This window comes from Daktulosphaira vitifoliae, unplaced genomic scaffold (assembly GCF_025091365.1).
Source record: "Daktulosphaira vitifoliae isolate Bord-2020 unplaced genomic scaffold, ASM2509136v1 Scaffold_5, whole genome shotgun sequence".
Taxonomy (NCBI): domain Eukaryota; kingdom Metazoa; phylum Arthropoda; class Insecta; order Hemiptera; family Phylloxeridae; genus Daktulosphaira; species Daktulosphaira vitifoliae.
This window is the reverse complement of record NW_026099576.1, coordinates 32,429,536-32,447,459: the sequence shown is the minus strand read 5'-3', so window position 1 is coordinate 32,447,459 and position 17,924 is coordinate 32,429,536. Positions and strand designations below refer to the sequence as shown.

The 17,924-nt window shown below is 27.6% G+C and overlaps 2 protein-coding genes and 1 long non-coding RNA gene across 4 annotated transcripts in view; all 3 read left to right on the top strand.

The window, feature by feature from the left end:
• The window catches only part of LOC126906887 (hydroxysteroid dehydrogenase-like protein 2), a 13,296-nt gene extending 7,687 nt beyond the window's left edge, over positions 1-5,609 (top strand). The window contains exons 5-6 of the mRNA XM_050687810.1: positions 1,424-1,627; positions 5,434-5,609. Of these exons, the coding sequence (XP_050543767.1) occupies positions 1,424-1,627; positions 5,434-5,546 (317 nt within the window). The 3' untranslated portion in view covers positions 5,547-5,609. The remainder of the gene's footprint in view (positions 1-1,423; positions 1,628-5,433) is intronic.
• A 4,404-nt stretch (positions 5,610-10,013) lies between these two features.
• On the top strand, positions 10,014-10,836 carry LOC126908497 (uncharacterized). The gene is made up of 3 exons (XR_007704776.1): positions 10,014-10,385; positions 10,448-10,592; positions 10,655-10,836. It is a non-coding gene; the product is annotated as an uncharacterized LOC126908497 (long non-coding RNA).
• A 996-nt stretch (positions 10,837-11,832) lies between these two features.
• On the top strand, positions 11,833-14,356 carry LOC126908494 (sentrin-specific protease 1-like). 2 transcript variants are annotated; one of them, XM_050690624.1, is made up of 6 exons: positions 11,833-12,004; positions 12,219-12,322; positions 12,562-12,711; positions 12,840-12,972; positions 13,068-13,172; positions 13,445-14,356. In XM_050690624.1, exons 1-6 carry the CDS (start codon positions 11,833-11,835, stop codon positions 14,029-14,031), a joined length of 1,251 nt encoding a protein of 416 aa, XP_050546581.1. In that variant the 3' UTR covers positions 14,032-14,356. The 2 variants fall into 2 exon arrangements, with proteins under 2 accessions (XP_050546581.1, XP_050546582.1); XM_050690625.1 differs by lacking the exon at positions 12,219-12,322 and having other exon boundaries at positions 11,852-12,004; positions 13,445-14,352.
• The last annotated feature ends 3,568 nt before the right edge of the window (positions 14,357-17,924 follow it).

Here is a 17,924-nt window from a genome sequence, read left to right as displayed (position 1 = left end):
CGCAAATGGCTACCATATTGAAAAATATACTATTTTTGTATGATAATTATGGGTTTTGTATTTTATTTTAATAGAAGTTGATGTTGCTTTTGCAATTATCCATCAATTTTTTAAAATTAAACACTATCTACAGATTTGCATCGAAGCGTTTCTTATGATAGTGATTTTAATCACTGTCAGATTAAATCTATACTGGACCCTACTATGCAATGTCTCTACTATGCCGCGACCCCACTGTGCTACCGTCTTTTATTAAATCAAATTAGTAATTTTCCTTTACGCAGTGTTCTACTAACACTAGCCATTTAATTTCTTTTTATATACATATGACTATTAAATTAAAAAAAAAATCTATATTAAAAAGAGACATATAAGTATAAAATTGCAATTTTTTCTCAAATTTTCGAGTTTTACATATTTAATAAGATTTATTCAAAAATAATTGCATTAGAAACTTCATTTTTTTTTTGAAAAATGAGTATCAAACTAAAATTTGAAGGTCTATAAAAAATATTAAACTGGGATAAGCTTCAAATTTTGCATTTTTTAAAATTTTCAAAAATTATATTAGAAAAATAATCATTTTTCAATTTCTTGTAATGATTTTATATTGTTTAAATACTTCTAATAACTAATTATCTTAAAAACTAGATATGACGGGAAAACATCTTAAGTTAGATTCGAAATTCAATATAAATATTTAAATAGAAATTTTTCTATTATTTATTGCCTTGTGTTATTTTAGATAATAGATAGTATTTAACTTGTTTACACCTATGTAAATTTATCTGTGAAAACTAGCTGTTCTCCCCTATCTTGTACACACACCTTCTAAATATTAATTTTTTTAATGTTGATATAATGCATCATTTTATTAAATTATTTTTCGTTACTCTAGTATTAATATTATTATTGGCCATAAGAATAGTATAGGTGTGGCCGAGTCGGTAACGCGGTAGAGCTTGACGCACATTGCTTCGGGTTCGAGACTAGGTCACAGGCAGCTACATTTGCCAAGCGAGAGATAAGTTCGATAATTGGAGTTGCCATACCTCTCTCTGGTAATGTACTAACCACTCATCTTGGAGTACCAATAATTAAGATAACTTCTTCTTTGAAAATATCGCTACGGTCTTACATGGGCCTAAAAAATTAAAAAATAACTAAGAATAGTATATCCAGCGCTGGATATAGATATTGTAAAATCATTTTGACAAAGTGATATTTATTTTTTATAATACTAATATTTACTAAAACAATAATAAAAATGTATAATAACTTTTTTTTTTACTTTTTACCTAAGTTTGTGGGGCTCTAAACGAGTGCATTGATTTCAATTACTTTTCCGAATGCGTTGAGTATATGAGTTATGATAAAAAATAATAAGTTTGAAAATGATTTAATTAATATTTTTTAATTTCAGTGATACATACGGCAGCTGTAGAAATGTTATCAGGGGTAGATGAAGCAAAGAAGTTTTCTCGTAAGCCCGAAATAATGGCTGATGCTGCTTATGCGATTATTACAAAATCTTTTGATAATAGTTTAACTGGTCAATTTTATATTGATGATGAAGTATTAAAACAAGAAGGCATCTTAAATATTGATCAATATTTGAGTGATCCAAGTAAGATAATTGTAACGTGCAGCATTTTTAGTATTAAAAAGAGAATTGCCTACTTACAAATTTGATAGGTTATTTATATATAAAAAAACAGAGAAAGAAGAAGAGAGAATGAAAATCGCTTAGATTAGACAACAGAGATATTAACGGACGACTATTGAGGACGACCTCGATGCTACAGAATAATGTAGTTAATTCTTTGAATGTAAACATTTGAGTACCTACAACTCGTTTTTAATGATATTTGCATAATTTTACAGCCACTTCACATAATCCACCCATATAGAGGCTGCTGGTGGATTGAAATGCCATTTACACGGTATCGAAATGAGTATATGTCCTGAGCGAATGAGTTAAAAAACACAGATTTGATGTATTGATTCGCTCCTTTGAAATAATATGTATAATATGTATAGGTCCGGCAAAATATATACCGGCTCCAAGAAATGCTCTTGAAGGAGTGACTTAGCGGCAAGTGAGACAAGAAAGATTGTGGCACTGTTGCTCTATACCTAGCACAAATGCGCATGCAAAAATAACCCTTCGTATAGCGGAACAACTTGATAAAATCCAATATTTTTAACGAGTACTGGCGCTAGAAGTTGAGACCGGCATGAAAATAAGTTAAATGAAAATGACGAATAGAAAAAAGAATTCCAATGAGGCTGAAATGTAAATTCTATAAGACTGTAATAAGGCTAGCTGTGATGTATGGTTCAGAGTGTTGGACGGTTGATAAAAAAGTAGAGCAGAAAATGAGTGTAACAGAGATGAGAATGCTTAGATAGATGAGTGGAGTGACTAAAAAAGATAGAATAAGGAATGAGCATATAAGAGGGAGTATAGGTGTAGCGTCAATCGTGGATAAGATGAGACAAAATAGACTTAGATGGTTTGGTCATGTTATGAGAAGAGAACAACCGGAAGCTGTAAGAACAGTTATAGATATTAATGTTGAAGGAAGAAGAGGTAGAGAAAGACCAAAAAAGAGATGGAGGGATGCTATTGAATGCGATTTGAGGACAGCTGATGTGAGTGTTTAGGATGTGGGAGATCGTGTCAAGTGGAAATTTAGGATAAGAATGGCTGACCCCAAGTAGTTGGGATTAAGGCGAGGAAGAAGAAGAAGAAGAAAAAATGAAAATGACAAATCTAAAAAAAAATTAGGTAATAAAACTGGATGGCGAGAAGCGTACGGAATAGTAGCATTACGAAGGCGTCTGCCTATGCGTATTATATTATTTTCATCTGAGAACGGTGACAATTAAACTAAAGAACGTGGCGATATTTTATCAGCTAAAGATTGAAATGTTCTAATCAGCATGTTAAAATATTTTTGTAGCGTCAAACTAATAACTATTGACATAGCGTCTTCCTTTTCCTTATATTGCATAGGACTGTTTAACAACAGTAGGAACAGTTTCGTTTTACCACGCGCATACTTAAATAAACGGCAAATTCGTTCTAACACACGTTGGAGACGATTTAAATTAGAAAATTTAGTTAGCCATGCTAAATCAGAATCTTGTATGGTTATTAGGCAAGTTACCGTTGTATTTTTATAGTACGGTAATTGAGACGGTAACAACAGGTCGTAATAATAATTTAGCCATTCATTCTTCGGAAGTTTTAAAAAAGACTTAACCAATATAACTTGTGTGCGATATCATGCTAAGGGAACATACCTATTGAAACGCAATTAGCGGGATTCAAATCAGAAACAACGTGACGTCGTTGACAATTATATATTATATGAAATATATTCAGAAATGTTTGCAATTGTTACGAAGACTTTGAACTGTGAATATTCTGATGTCAATCATGATAACACCACACGTGAATGTGTCCATGCATAAATGTTATCGATAAACAAATTATCTTTAAAAATGTCGTGTAATCGATGCATTAATTGAGCTAATAAGAGAGCTCTACATAATTATAACCGGGGTACAGTTTAAGTTTTATTATTTGTAGTTTTTATTGGCGCCACTATAGATTTCGAAAAAATGAAATATATAGAAATAGTGTTATCCGTGTGTAACAAACGTAAATAAACAACCCCGGCATATCTTTTTTCAGAAGCATCCAAAAATCCAATTAATTGTGCAGTACAAATTAAATTAAATTTAAATTATTCAAATAACGTGTAAATTTAATCTGATTAACTAAAATAAGTTAATCGCCGTATTTTTTCCATAATTCACAAAGTGATTGCGGTAATTGATCGTCTTTATATACTTTAGATTTCCATAATAATTGCATAAATCACTTGCCCCAAAATATAATTGGCCCCAGTGCGCCGATTGGGTCGTATAATTTATCAATGTTTGACAAAATAGCGCGTTTAGAGTAGATTAACGGCAATGATGTTGTATGATAACTAAATGAGTCACTAATGGGAATCCAACATAAAACTAATATTTTAATAGACGTATCGTTTTAGGATCTATCGACCTCGTGAAATTTATACTCAAAGGCACGCTTTGTCGATAAGTCTAAATATAGCGACGTGATATAAAAAGAGTAGAAAACCTCACAAGTCACTTACTTCCAATACTTTCGTTGCACCTACATTCTCTTGAAACGTACTCAAAAAATGTCGTAAACCAGTTAAATCCTCCGATGTTAATTGGGTAAAACGAAATATAGCGTTTAAGTGTTCATTTAATAATACGCGTTTATTATCAAATCTTTCGCGTAAGGCCTTCGATGTAACCTCATAATTAGCATCCATCAAAGATACTGAACGCATAATGGAGGCAGCAGAACCAGTAATAGCGGTTAATAGGTAATGGATTTTTGATAATTGTTCATTATTATGATCTGCAGAAGTAAACGTATCACGAAAAGAACGCCATTGCAGAATATCACCCTCAAAAGTCGGCAATTGTAAATTTTATAAATGTGTAACATTATTAAATGTGTATAGCTGCTCGTATAACGAGTCGCGAGGAACAGTCCGGTTGTTTTACAATGGTCAATGTCACCTATTTACGAGACGGTTACAAAAATGACATAATATGACTGTATATACAACAGTGTCAGAATTTTTCTAAAAAAAACTTGTTACTAAATATTTTTACACGTACATTTTAAAAAATTGTAAGATGTAGTATATTGTAATATACAGAATATTGATTTATCGTTATAGATTTCTTTTAAAATAATAATAGGTTTGAAATTTTTATTTGTTTTATATTATTAATTTCTCGATTTATAAATGCTTAAATATTTTTAAACCTATTTCTTATCGTTTATACTGGTACCAACTTTATTTTTTTTTTAATGTAATCATATATATTTTACTTTAAAAGTTGTTACAGACCAACCATTTTCATAATTTTATTTTGTTTTGCTAAGACATTCTAAAGATCAATTAGGTTCATCGCTACAAAAACAACGCACATCCATTTCTCTCTGTCATTGATACTTCCATGATTCTATCCACCTACCGTTGTTGTCTAGGTCATTCTTTGGGCTGTCTTATATTCGATTACCATTTTTTAAAGTTCTTTATTCCTATAGATCTTTAGTGTATTCTTAAGGTCAAAACACGAGTGATTAAATTAATACTACATTTTGGTATTTATACAGTTAAAATAAGTTCTCTTTGACTTTTTTTATTTAGATAAATTTTATTTATCTTTTATCATATTTTCACAAATATACTATGGTCATCTATATAGTTATTTCAACTAAATTTTTGACTTATCTTAACACATTTTCTAAATTAAAATTCATATAATAATTGAAAAACTATTTATAATTTTGATTCTATTATTATTATTTTTTTAATAATTCTGTTTTAGCATCTGACGACTTAATGATGGATTTCTTTTTGGGTGATATTTCACATGAAGGTTTTAATCGTGGCAAAGAATTGGCTTTGAAGCAAGCTGAAACTGTTAATATTAAAAAATAATCATTTTCTTATTATTGTGTGAAGACTTCAAATTCAAAATACAATAGCTTTTTAAAACTTTAATTTTTTATATTTTATTGTAAAAGTTTTTTCCTTAGAATTGTGCACATCCAGAAAAGTGAATATGTTATGTTTAGATTCTAAAAAACATGTATAATTATCTTAAAAATCAACTCTTATTCTTGAAATTGATTTTCAATAAATATTAGTAATTTATTAAAAATAAAAAATAAATAAAAATGTTCATTTTGTATAGATACACAGACAAAGAAAAAATAAAAACTTTTCCCTAAAATGTGTCGTTAATTTAATATATTCAATTAATTTTATTATTTACACATTGGTGCAACTGCACCAATTAAAAAAAATTATTCAATTGGTAAAAATAAACCAACGTGGTGTACTGATGTTCAGCTACGCTATTTGCTGTTAGTTCCCGGATGTTAGTTTTCTTAGCTATATTGAGGTTGTTTCAGGACGACAACCAGTGTAAAAAAAACTGTCAAATCATTGTAAGGTAAAGTCGACCTTAGATAGTTAGGACAGAAGCTAAGTAGATGATAATGATACAGGTAGCTAATAGGTTTTTTATGGCGTCCATATTTGCAAGTACACAGTATTTATTATCAATGGTAGTAAGGCACATTGTTGTGAGTTTATAAATACATAAACTGGCAATACAGATAGTATATCTATTGATAGTTATAATTGACAATTAACACCGTATATGTGACAGCGACGTCATAAAAAACCAATTAGCAACCTGTATTTGTAATCCCTTATGTATTTTACATGTATATTAACTCAAAAATTTGATACTTTAAATGTTTATATTTAATAAACGAATTAAGTTACATTAAAAATTCAAATGTCATTTACTATTAAATTAAAAACTCAAACATTTTGTTAAATTTAAAATATGTGTTTCCATTTAAAAACACAAAGTTGACATCCTCACAAGGTAGAAGGGATGAACTTAAAAACTATTACATAGTTAATATTTCTAGAATAATGTGTAACTAATGATAACCAAAAAAACAAAAAATGTTTAAATTATATTTATTCTGTAAATTATTTAGTGGGTTATGATAAAAATAATTACTCTGTATATAAACTATAATAATATTAAAATTAACACTCATTAATCTTTAGCTCAAATGTATTAATTATTTTAACTACAAGCCATTATTAGTTCAATAACGACGTTAAAAAATTATAATATTAATATCAAGGGCCCCATTGGAACATTTTGTTCTTCCTGGTCAATTTTTTTTAGACACCCCTTTGAACGAAAAAAAATTAGTAGAATCGTGACCACGGTATTTTTTTTAGTTATGGGTAAAACATAACAAGTGCAATTTTTAGGCTACAAATTTCTACGTAATAACAGAATATTATGAAGTTTCGTAAAAATTTGTCACTCCCTAAAGTGAATCATAAATTTGCCGTCGGGGCAAAGGATAAGACCTGTCTCTTTTCCAAATGTAGGCCTCTTAATACCAAATGTTGATAAATTAATTTCTGATTTCTATGTGTGTACTGTATATACTAAGTGTTCGGTTTATCATAAACCAATCGATTAATCGCAAAATAAATACATTATTGAAGAAATAATAATTTTGCTTTTTTTGGTTTCATATATTTCTTGATTTATCAGCTAATAATTACTTTTTAGAATCATCTTTAATAACTTATAGGAAAAGTGCTGCCAGGAAATAAGTGGTGATAAAAATAGCTGTGCCCAATCCTCACCTCCAGTCTAAATATTAAATTGTTAATAACTTCTAAATATTGGTCCAAAAGTAATTATTGGCCAGTCATTTTTTTAATTACATCTTCTTCTTCTTAATGTGCCGATCCATTTCGGATGTTGGTGATCATCATTGATATACAAGTTTTATTAGGTCGGCTCCGTAATAGTTCTACTGAACTTTTGTCGAACCATGTTCTGAGGTTGGCTAGCCACGATGTTGTTCTTCTTCTTCCAGGCGATTTTTTGCTATTTATTTTTCCTTGTAGGATACATTGGAGAAGATCACATCTGCGCTTATTTCGCATAATATGTCCTAAGTACTGGAGTTTTCTGCATTTAACTATTACCATTAATTCTTTTTCCTTTCCCATTCTACGCAATACTTCAATATTGGTCATTTTCGCAGTCCACGGTACTCTCAAAATTCTTCTGTATAACTGTAGTTCAAATGCTTCTAACTTATTCGAAGTGGCTTTGGTTAGAGTCCAGGTTTCTGCACCATATAAAAGTGTTAAGAACACGTAGCATCTCAGTATTCGCATTTTTAACTGTAGAGATAGGTTGTGGCTTTTGAATAACGCACTCATTGAATTAAATACATTTCTGGCTTTTCTAATACGACACTTTATATCTTCTGCGTTGTCCCATTGTTCGTTAATGACAGTGCCAAGATATTGGTATTTATGTACTCTTTTTATTCTGGTTTCATTCATGCTTAAGTGAACTCCTGTGATGTCTTTCTTGCTTATAATCATGAATTTAGTTTTGTTTGTATTTATATTCAGTCCGTATCTCATGCTAGACTCTGTTATTTTATCCATAAGTAATTGAAGGCCCTCAATAGTGTCCGCAAAAACTAAATCGACATAACGTAAGTTGTTTAATATTGTGTTGTTTATAGATATTCCTTCTTCTACCTCATTTAGAGCTTCTCTAAGGTTATATTCAAAATAAAGATTAAACAAGATGGGTGACAGAATACAACCCTGTCTCACTCCACGTCGAATTTCTATCGGATCTGTTGTTTCATCTTCCATTTTGAGAACCGCCGTTTATTTCCAATATAAGTTGGCAATTATTCTAAGGTCTTTTTCATCTATTTCTATTTCTTCTAAAATTCTAATCATTATATCATGTCTAACACGATCGAAGGCCTTCTGGTAATCAACTAGACAGACAAATACACTACAATTTACATCTCTGCATCTTTGGAAGAGGATCTGTACACTGAACAGTGCCTCTCTTGTGCTAACCGCATTCAAAAACCCAAACTGATTAGGTGCTATTTGGTCTTCACATAGCCTATATATTCTCTTATGAATAATCTTTAAAAACAATTTCAGGAGATGGTTCATCAGGCTGATCGTTCTACAGGGTGTTCAGTAAGTTAGGAAACAGTTAAATTGTTACAAACAATGAGTACAATAGAAATTCGTTCCCTTATTTACTGAACACCCTGTATAATCCCCACATGTGTTTGCGCTCGATTTTTTAGGTAAGGCAATAAACTCGGATTTTATCCAATCCTTAGGAATTATACCTGATTTATAAACTGAATTGAATATTACTGTGGTCCATCTAATTTTCTAATTATTAGATAATTAGATTATTAGATAATGATTAATTACATCATTATCTATAAAATAAGCTAATTAATTATGTACATTACAACCTGAAAAAATAAAATATACACCCTTATAAGTTATAAGGCATGATTCTAAAAATTAATTATTAGCTGATAAATCAAGAAATATATATAACTAAAAAAAACAACATTTCTTTTTTTCAAATAATGTATTTTTTTTTAGAGTAATCGAGGGGTTTATGATGAACCGATTACTTTGTTTACATATTTGGACAAAAAAACTTAATAAGTATTTATTTAATTAATTTTATTAATTAAAATCAAAATCTTCTAAATTTTTCATTATTTTTCCGTAAAAATTACAATATTAAACATTATATATTTTTTTCATACTATATTTAACTGTTATAATAAATATTTATTCATTAATTAATTTTAAATCTCAAAACTACTAATCAGGATATAATTAATGAAATAGGAGTTGATGTTGTTTTTGTAATTATGCACCAATTTCTTAGAAATAAACAGTTATCTACAGATTTGCATTAAAGCGTTACTTATGATAATGATTTAAATCACTGTCACATATCGTCTTTAGTTGTTCCAACCAGTGGCGTATTTTGAATGATTTTTCGGGTGGTGTCCAACTTTTAATGAACCTCAAAAACGAAAATTGTAGAAATGTTTACTGACTTTAAAAAAACTTACTATTTCTCTAATTACTATTTTATGAATTGACAAATAATTTGAAATTTGAAATTTTGGTACTGTTGTATCTTAAAAGAAACAACCCTAGTGTCTTAACTTAAAGTAATAAAAGTTTAATAATAACTCAAATGTATTTATTATAGATATAATTAAACAATGCAAAACATACAAAATAAATATACACTAAAAACACAATAAAACAATACACAAAATGAAAACTTAATGTCATAAACGTACCGCGCGAAAAGAGATTACCTAAAGTTTCAAATTTTTGAGTTAATATACATGTATAATACACATGATGATATGATTACAAATACAGGTAATTAAATGGTTTATATGATATCAATGTCAGAGTCACGGATTGTTTATTATCAATTATGACTATCATAGGTATACTTTCTGTATTGTCAGTTCGTGTATTTATAAACTCACAACAATGTGCCTTACTACCATTGATAATAACAATGCTGTGTACCTGCTAATTTCTTTGAAGTTGTTTTAAACAAAGTAACTCATAACTAAATACTTTATTTATAATAAGTAAACAAATAATAAAATCTCCTTTCAGTATTGATGTTCGTAAATTGCTTGCTTTTGATGATGTTTCAGTGTCATTCCACTTCGAAATTATAAATAACGATTCAATTAGGTACACAAAAAGCTCAAGAAAATCATTGACAGCATAAAAACGTTCAACTCATTTAGTCGCACATAATTGTTTTAATGATTTTTTAGTTATACATTTTTGACTTTCTTCGATTTGACTTTTCAACACATCTTTTCGCTTTGGGTATATGAAAAAATCTCTAACTTTAGATGTTGTTCCTAATCAATTTCATGTTTCTTGTATAGAAGATGAATAAGAATTAGCAAGGTTTAAAACATGAACAGCACAATGAACAAACGTCGCAAGCGGATAACTTTGGTGAATAAGAGATTGAGCTCCGTTAAATTGACCAGACATAGAAGCACATCCATCGTAACACTGTCCTCTAAGGTATTTTGTTTCTACACCAAATGAATGTAAACTTTGAATAATAATATATAAACCTTTTCCAGTAGTATCTGTTGTAGGCACAAACTGAAGAATTCTTCCTTGATAATCATATTTTCAACATCTAAATATCGAACACACAAAGTTACTTGTTCGCTTCCACCAATGTCGGCCGTTTCATCAGCAAGTATTTTGAAACATCTTTGGGCATTTATGTTTGTTACGATTTTATTTAAAATAATTTTATTGCAGGTTTCAATTATTTCATTTTGAAGTGTTTCACTTGTATATTTTATTGTTTCTTCACCTTCCAAAAATGATTTTAAACGGTCATCTCCTTGGGCTCCGTTTCTTAATATTTCTCTAAAATTTCCTTGATTTTCTTGGATAACTTGTCATTTTCTTGATATATATATTGAAGTTACAAAGATAGCCGTTATTGTCAAAAAAATAAATAAATAATAATAATAACATTAAAAATGCAAATAATTAAACCTACNATAACATTAAAAATGCAAATAATAATTAAACCTATAAGGTAGTTAAACCCTAAAGTTATTTTCGATTTGTTAAAGTCGTTAAAATTAATTCAAATCTCCTGTTATTTTCTTTTATCAGAATTATTATGTCATTAATTCAATTATTAATTAAATTGTTAAACTATATTATATATTCAACTTAATAAATTTTTATGTTGATTATAATCGCATGGCATGATGTTTTTTGTTAATAACTAAATGGAAATAGCAATTTCACATGGGCAAAATTTTTAATAGTTGCAAGAGAATAAATCCAAACGTTGATATTTTATTTCATACAGATTAAATTTTATATGCATAAATATTCTGTTAACCGATATCAAATTTATTCCACTTGAACTTTCATAAAAAAATCTCTATCATTTGTAAACTAATGTAATAAATAAACAAACAAATACAAAAGGTTTTTCTTCAAAATATCTTTAAAATATATATATATTTTTTTTTTTGATAATTCTCTGTATTATTCTTAAAATATTGTATTCTTTGACCAATAATACAATTAAAATAAATAAGTATTGTTTATACTAAATTTATTTATAATTGGCTTATACATTTTTTTAATGAATTTTTACAATTAAGTTTCCTTGACAATTAGATGTAAATGTTGATTTTATCGACATTTCAGTTCACTTCGTTTTTTCCCGTGAAAAATAAACTATCGTCTTGTGTAATTATTAAGATTTATTTAATTAGTTATTGATATGGCAAGTGAAAAAAATATTTTTGGTCAAACAAATGAATCAAACTTACATAAGGTCATACGCAGAGTTGAAGAAATATGGAATCGTCGTTTCATGCATTCCAATTGTGTTTTAAATAATACAAATAAAGGACAAATATCAAAAAAGTCAACTAAAGATGGAAGAATTATCTGTAAACACTATTAAGATTAATAATTAAACTAACTATTTCGAATAGAGAAAAAGTTTTTTAATATAAAATATAAGAAAAATTAATAATAAGTTCTCTTATTCATATATAACAATAATTCAATCGCTTTACTTTAATTTAACTATTTTAATATTAAAAACCTTTTTCGAAATTGATTATTTAATTAATAATTATTAAAATTATATTCAATTTGCAGCAATTATTAATAAAAATATTTATCCTATAAAAAATTCCATTATTCCAAAAAAACGCACGTATCGAAAAACGAATAAAAATGATAAAATTATTCCAGAAAAATTGGTAACTATAATTATATTAATATATTTATTCGATTTAGCTATGTTATTGGGGTTTGTCTGATTCAAAAATATAAAATAAACTATCAACCCCCTTAATATAAATGCGGTAACATAATGTTTAATATTATTCTGCTATTTTTTCTATTAGATTTTTATGGGAAATTCAATTTTTATCGAAGATAATAATATAATATTAAGTATAGTTTATTTGTTTATTTAAATATCTCTTTGGTTACCTAGAATATGATGCAGCAAAGAGAATTCGGAACACTTTTTCAGAATGAAAAATCTGAAAAATATAAAAATGAAATTTTAAATTCAACAGAAAAAAAAAATATAGCAATTTCAAAAGACAATCCGCTATTAATATCAGCTGATTTGTTAGAAAAGGTATATTTTATTATGCTTTATTTCAATAAAAAGATTTTAGGGTATACCCTAAACCATTTTTTGGACTTAAAGCAGATTTCTTAAATAAATTTATCATATAATTAAATATATTTTTATGATCCGTTAAGAGTTTTCATAAGAAAAATTTGGAACGCAAAAAATCCGAAATAAAAAAACAACTTTTTGAGATATCTTCTAATACTACTGCTCGACCAAATTTAAAAAGAAATTCATCCGAAGAAGATGAAAAAGTCATAAAAAGTATACAACTTTTAAAATATAATTCATTTTTAAAAAATATGAAGTTTTGATTTTTGAAACAAATATGTAATATTTTTAAACATAAATTATTTTAGAGCCAAAAGTTAGTTCTAATCCTTTGACCTTAAATACGCCGAATGACGTAAATTTACTTGCTCTGTCCACTATTGAAGTAATAAAAGTACCAGAGAAAGAAAAAGGTAATTAGTTATTTAATCTATTTATTTTATGTAAAATTAAATAAAAAAAGATTATTTATTAAACATAATTAATTATAATAATACGAGTTAAATTAATATAACTTCTGCAGAGGCGTGTCATTAAGGGGGTCCATGGACGTTTTAAACAAAAGTAATTATACGTGTTTAATTTCATATTCCAAAACCTTAAATAAACCTAAATAATAGTAAACTGTTCAACAAAGTTTTTTATTAATTTTATGAAAAATGTTTAAATATGGTTACACTTGCAGAAGTAATGCAAGATCAGAACACAAAATCTCTTGATCAGTATAATGCACCTTCATTTAAATCGCCCACATCATGGTATACTTCAGACACAATTAATGAGTACATTAAAATGATAGTAAAACGGTCAGAAGGTGAAGTTTATGCAGTTGTCACTGATTTTATTGTAGCGTATCTTCGAGGAGGTTATCCAGCTGTAAGAAGATGGATAAAAAAAGATATTCACACAATAAAATTACTTTTTGTGCCCATGAATGTATATGGGAGTCATTGGATATTGACAGTGGTTAATATACCTGAAAAGACTGTGACATCATATGATAGTCTTAAGTCGTATAAGGGTCCTTATCCAATGGTATTAAAAAATTTCTTAATTGAATGGGAGATGGACAAAAAAGGAAAAGCTTCTACATGGACATTACAAATAGGCGAGACATCTCGCCAAACCAATGGACATGATTGTGGGCCATTTACTGTTGAGCTGGCAGAAAAAATGTCTCGAGGAGATACAACACCAATAAATGCAAATTTTATGCCTTTTATAAGATTAAGACACAAAAATGAAATTATTGCTGGCGAGCTATTCAATTAATATTTTTATGAATGAAATTTTATTTTTGTATTTTATATCAATTTTCTTAATATTCACTATAAATTGAAATTTTTATTTGTATACCACCAAACATTTTTTTACTTTTTCTATGTTTAATTGTTGTTTTGTTATTTTATTTTAATCTTATTTTTCTTTGTAACATTTCATTTAAGAAATTCAAATTTAATATAAATTTATCTTAACTGAAATAATTTAATGTTCTTGTTATGTGAATATACAAATATTATAATATACAGTTATGGATACAATTAAGTTAAAAAGTCAGCCAATTATAAATTTTTAAATTAACAAGCGTATCTACTATCTTAACAACTTAATTTTAATTTTACTAAATGACGATTCATAAAGAATTTCATAACTTTTGTTTATTTTTTAAATACTATTTTAATTATAAAAAATTCTTTTCTGTATTTTTTATGAATGCGGTATATTGAATAGGGGTAACTAAACTTATTTGTTTATAATTCTCTAAACTGATAAACTATAAAATAAATTTAAAAATGAACTCCAAGTTCAGAATATTTCCGTTGTTATTATATTTTTGCTACGGGTATTTTTGTTATCTAAATGACCCAATGAAATCCAAATAATTTCTAGAAATCTCTGATAAAATGTAGATAAATACGTGTCGTCGAATCCTATCAAATTATCTTCAATTTTGTTATTTATTTAAAATACCATTTATTTTATAGTAAATAAATATAGTATATTATAAAAAAAGTTAATACCAATATATTAGACATTTTTTTTAAGTCGGGGGGTGTCCAGACATGGAGGACACCCCCCCAAAATACGCCACTGGTTTTAACTATACCACGTCCACACTGTGACGCGATCCCACTGAGCTAATATTTTTTAACTTCGGGGTTTACAAATAAAAGATGTCAAAACAATTTTTTTTTACTATATTTCATAAGATATAATTTAACGTATATTTGAAGCTTGGGATATTTCCGGAGCATATTCAAAAGTGTTTGAAACTTTACTTGTATAAGCGGAAATTGTCTGATTCATAATTGAAGAATGTCTAATAAAAGGGTATTATATTAAGTATTTATAAAAAAAAAATTATAATAAAATATTAATATATTTTAATACAAATGCATTTATATTTTACAAAAAGTTATAGTAATTTAAAATATAAAATCGAAAAGTTTAACACAAAAATAGTATGTTTTTTTAACTGCGGTAGTCATTTGCACATAGGTCATCGGGATAAATATTATTTTTAACTTATAGTATATAATATAAGCTTTAATTTAAGATATGTTAAAAGCTCAAAGTATTTTCAAAACATTTTCAAAAGTTAATTTGAACATTTAAATTTTTTATGCGAAAATTGCAATTATGAACCTTTTATGTGGTCAGGTAAAGGGTTAGATTTCAAAAAAATATATATATCTAATAATTTTTAAAATGCCTATTTTATTGTAGTAATTTTTTGGGAGAATATTCCTCATTTACGTGGAACGAGAGAATTTTTTTTAATTTTTAAGAGTAAAGTCTTCAACTAGATACGATAAATGATCTTTTGACGTATTATTGAAGAAATCTTAAATAAGTAATAACAAAAAAAAAAACATTGTGTTCTCTGTTTGGTCGACACCGACGTAATACAGGAAAAATATGAAAATAAAGAATTATAATTAACGCTGTATATTCTATATATAAATATAAAACTTATGTACTCAAGCCATCGACCTATAACAATTGCCACTGAAGCCTACCATTGTCCATTATCACTGCCGGCTACCGTTCACTACTGTTGCTGTCATTTATTTGTATCGCCAACGTCCGACATCGCCGTAGTCTTTGTTCAACGGTCATAATCGTTTGTGCTGAGCTTGGTCTATTACAGTCACCGCAATCGTCACCACCATCGCCATTGATGTTCGCCTACATCGCCGTTGCGAAGTCAGGGTCACTACTATATTCAAGAATGTTGTTAAATGTCATCGGGCATCAGTCATTCCTTCGACCCCCCGACCAACTTATATAAGTAATGGTCATAACGCACACATACATGTATTGTGACATGCCCATGGTAGGTCCACGGTGATAGGTGGAAATATGAATGGATATGTAGGTAATGAGAGGAGGGGTACGAATGAGTAATGAGTAATAATGGGTATAGTTCTTGTAGGAAGAATAAGGCTGGAAATGCAATTCTGGTTTTCGCAGTATTACATAATCTTGTTGTGGTTAATACTTATTTTTGAAAGAAGTAAGAACATTATATAACATATAAGAGTGGGAGTAATAGATCACAGATTAATTATTTTATGTAGAAGAGAGAGAGCGTAAAGCAAGTAATAGACAAAAGAATAAGAGGAGAAACATCAGTAACATAGAACCAGTTTAGTTTTTTGTCTGAAAAGTCAATGATGGAGCTAATTTCTTGTCTGAGACAGCTAATAGAAAAGTATATGGGAAAAGAAGAAAAAGCTGTGTGTGGTATTTATAGATTTGGAGAGTGTATTATAGAGTACCGAGAGAGGTTTTTAAGTGAAAAAAGAAGTCCCAAAAAGCAAAGTTTGGTTAGCAAGTACCGCAAAAACGTTGAAAATTTGATCAAAATTAAATCCTTCAAAGGGTATTTTTCAGTTCTTGGATTTTAATAAAAAAAAATTTGATTTTTCTACGGTATTTCCTATGAAATATAATAAAAAATAATATTTTATATTGAATATTTATTTAAAAAAAAGGCAAAATTCAAATTTTAAGTCAAATAAAATTTACAAGTTCTACAAAATTTGTTTACTGGTAAAATGTATATGTATTGACAATTTTAATCTATTCGATAAACTAATTAATTAAAAAAAAAACATTTCACGTAGAAGTTCTTTAAAATTAATTTTCTTTAAGTTTTGTATAAAAAAAATAGGAGTGGATAGGGTAACTTAGCCCCATTTTATTTTAATGCATTGTGTTTGGAGGGGGGATATTAAATTTAGTCCCCTTTCCCACTAAAAAAAATTTGACCATCCTACGCTTATGATAACAAAATTAATATTCCCCTTCCTAAAAAATTATTTTATTTAATAGTATATACAATTTTGTTATATATATACATAATATCATTATTATAAATTGGATTATTATCACAAAACATTAAATATATTTCCATAAAAATAAGGACAACATATTTTGAAAATATAATAATAATATTAGCTATTATAATGAAATAATGAGAAAATATGTCGAAAATCTAATAATCATACAAATGCTGTGTTCAAAAAGCATTCGTTTTTGTTGACTAGATTGTCGAATTGTTCGATTTATTCGAATTATTCAACCGTAGTGTCAATCACACAAAACATTTTATTCAAAGATTTCGGTTCTCATTATTCAACACCGTCGTGAAATAAACAAAATAATAATAAATAAAATTTATACAAATTACTGTGTTTTAATTTTGTAATTATATTGCTTTATTGAATATTATTGTGAAATAATTAAATAAAATAATTATTATTTAATTAATTCCATTTTAATGATTTTAGAACAACTGAATATTTAATAAAATATTTATATAAAAAGTAGAACAGCTAAAAACAACACAAATAATCAAATATAACTTCATAAACTATTTAAATACAATACAACTATTTTAAAAATTGATATTTAAATTATTTAAATGTAGGTAATAGTTATTGATGAACTAAATATTAAATTACCAGTCTTTATAAGGAAACAGTTAAGTGTACCATACATAATATAGAAATCATAAACATAAGTATGAAAAGTATATACCATTTTATAGTTAACGTAAGTAATATTACTATACAACAATGTTGCCGTTTTAAAATCCTAAAAAATGTGGCGCCTAGGGTCAATATCCAATTTATCTCTCTGCCTTTCCTAATTAAAAC

What these genes read in the sequence shown, in the direction of transcription:
- LOC126908494 (XM_050690624.1), top strand. Translation starts at nt 11,833, where the DNA reads ATGGCAAGTGAAAAAAATATTTTTGGTCAAACAAATGAATCAAACTTA. An exon ending in TAAAGATGGAAGAATTATCT is followed by an intron (nt 12,005 to 12,218) that starts GTAAACACTATT and finishes TTCAATTTGCAG; the next exon opens with CAATTATTAATAAAAATATT. An exon ending in CAGCTGATTTGTTAGAAAAG is followed by an intron (nt 12,712 to 12,839) that starts GTATATTTTATT and finishes TGATCCGTTAAG; the next exon opens with AGTTTTCATAAGAAAAATTT.